Source organism: Phytophthora parasitica (genome assembly GCF_000247585.1).
Source record: "Phytophthora parasitica INRA-310 unplaced genomic scaffold supercont2.199, whole genome shotgun sequence".
NCBI lineage: Eukaryota > Oomycota > Peronosporomycetes > Peronosporales > Peronosporaceae > Phytophthora > Phytophthora nicotianae.
In genome coordinates this window covers 4,534-6,520 of record NW_008649185.1, presented here as the reverse complement: position 1 = coordinate 6,520, position 1,987 = coordinate 4,534, and the positions used below count along the sequence as shown (strand labels likewise).

The window sequence follows — 1,987 nt, the reverse complement described above, 5'->3', positions numbered from 1 at the left end:
CATTCACGTGGTTGACGTTGGAGAACGATACATCTAAAAACATCTTTAGACATTGACAATTGTGCTTACTGTGGCGGCCGACAGCTTCTGGACTCTGTCACTTGCGAATTTTTGCAGCTAGTGCGCATACATATTATCCAGGTTCTAGAAACTGTATAAATAAGATTGTAGCTGTCGCCTGTTGATTGACTGAGATCGGTCCAACAACATGAAACTGCCGTCATTTTTTCTTTTGCTCAAGTGGGGCACATGCGTGTTGTCCAGGTTTAACCCCTCCAGACTGGATGTAGCATAATGCTACATAGCCTATCCACTAAAGCTGAAGATCTCACCTTAAGCGCTTTTTGACTTGATGTTTGTATGGGTGCCCTTTCCCCCGTTCAAAGGGGTATACTAACTTTAATTCAAGCATCGGTTTAGTTTCTGTACGAGCCTTTCTGTGAACAGAAGGGTTAGGAGGGTCATTTGTCTAAATTCCAAAACTACTTTATGCGAAGTGCAACTGAGTTGCATCGGGAATCACAGGTAAATAGCACGTGACCGCCTAGACGAGTGGCTGAAAACCACTGGCTGTTGCCGCCTTTTCCAAATTCTCCTCATTCGTGAATTTGCGGCCCAAAGGACCTAAGTCGTGAGAAGTAATGGTAAAACCGCGCGGGAAGATCCCACGGGATACCGAGGTCACAGGACGCGACCTAAGAAATGACGGGTGGACGAGAAAGCCACCACCACGCAGCAGCTTGGACGACCGCTACAAGTACATCCGCCCCGAGGGACACCCAAACGGCACAGTGGGATTGATTACTTCTTGGGGGAGGTTGCCGTACTTGACTTTTATGCAGATGGTACGTCTGAAACACCTGCTGCTATCGTCACGCTTGCTAACATTTGCTTGTCATATTTAGTAATCGAAGTCGCGCACGAGGATCTATTCCGCGGGGCGCTGCCGTAGTAGTCGCGTCAAGTGCTACCGGGGACGATCAACTTGCTGTTGCATGAGAAGCTGTTCGCCATAACCCCCTGCCGAATATTGAACCTGATGCAGCACGAGGAACAGCGATCAGTCGGGGTGAGGCTACAGTGAATGCTGCAGGTAAATCTGCATTTTATGCTGAATGAAATGATGACCTTTATGAAGCATATTATGATGAATATCTAAATTGTTTTTAAAATGTATTGTAGCTACCACAAATGAAGAACCTCCACACCCTTAAGCCTCTCCGCTCCCTCAACGCCATACTACTCGACCGCCAGCCCGTCGCTCACTTAAGACGACTACGATCTTCAATACATCGCCTCCGAGTACACCACCTCAGCTTCTCCGCTTAGTGAACCTCACCACACGTTGGAGATGACTTATTCGAGATTGGAGATTATGATCATGCTTCCAGTCCGGAGGAGAACAATAATGACGCTTCTGGAGCTTCTGCTGAGGTCCACACCGGTTTGTTGCATAGTATGCTGCAAATTATACTGCAAGGTTGTTACTGAGTGTATTGTTGTATGTCAGGTGACGAAGACAATGAAGATGATTTCGATACACTCGGAAGTGAGTTGCTGGCAGACAAACACGACAATTTGAATGCTGTTGAACCAGGCGAAAGCGCAGACCAGTACGGAGCAATTGAGTCTGGGGATGAAGCTGAAAAGGATGATGTTGACGCGGATGAATACGACTCAGACCAAGATGTGGAGGGATTTTGCACTCCTGAAGATCTTGTGGATGATGTGGATGAAATGGAAGCAGAAATCGCCGAAGAAGCACTATTTGCTGCGAATTTCTTGGGAGGTTTTGGAGGAGCGGATGAAGTTCTAGCCGCTAACCTGCAGAATATAGTATTGCGTAGTCTGTCGGCAATGGGGTGGGAAGACGTCGTCGAGCCCAATATTGATGAACATATGATGGGGCCGTATCATCCTGTCAGTAATACGGGCAGCTATCCAGGTCTAAGACAAGGTTATTCTGGTCCATCTGCGGAGGCTCTGC

General features: G+C 47.5%; 1 protein-coding gene across 1 annotated transcript; it reads left to right on the top strand.

Annotated features, from left to right (window-relative positions):
• Positions 1 to 641: 641 nt before the first annotated feature.
• On the top strand, positions 642 to 1,945 carry PPTG_19832 (hypothetical protein; the record flags this gene model as incomplete). The annotated part of the gene is made up of 4 exons (XM_008918393.1): positions 642 to 845; positions 1,183 to 1,328; positions 1,392 to 1,444; positions 1,511 to 1,945. Coding segments are annotated over 4 exons (837 nt in total), but the record flags the coding sequence as incomplete, so codon positions are not given.
• Positions 1,946 to 1,987: the final 42 nt, after the last annotated feature.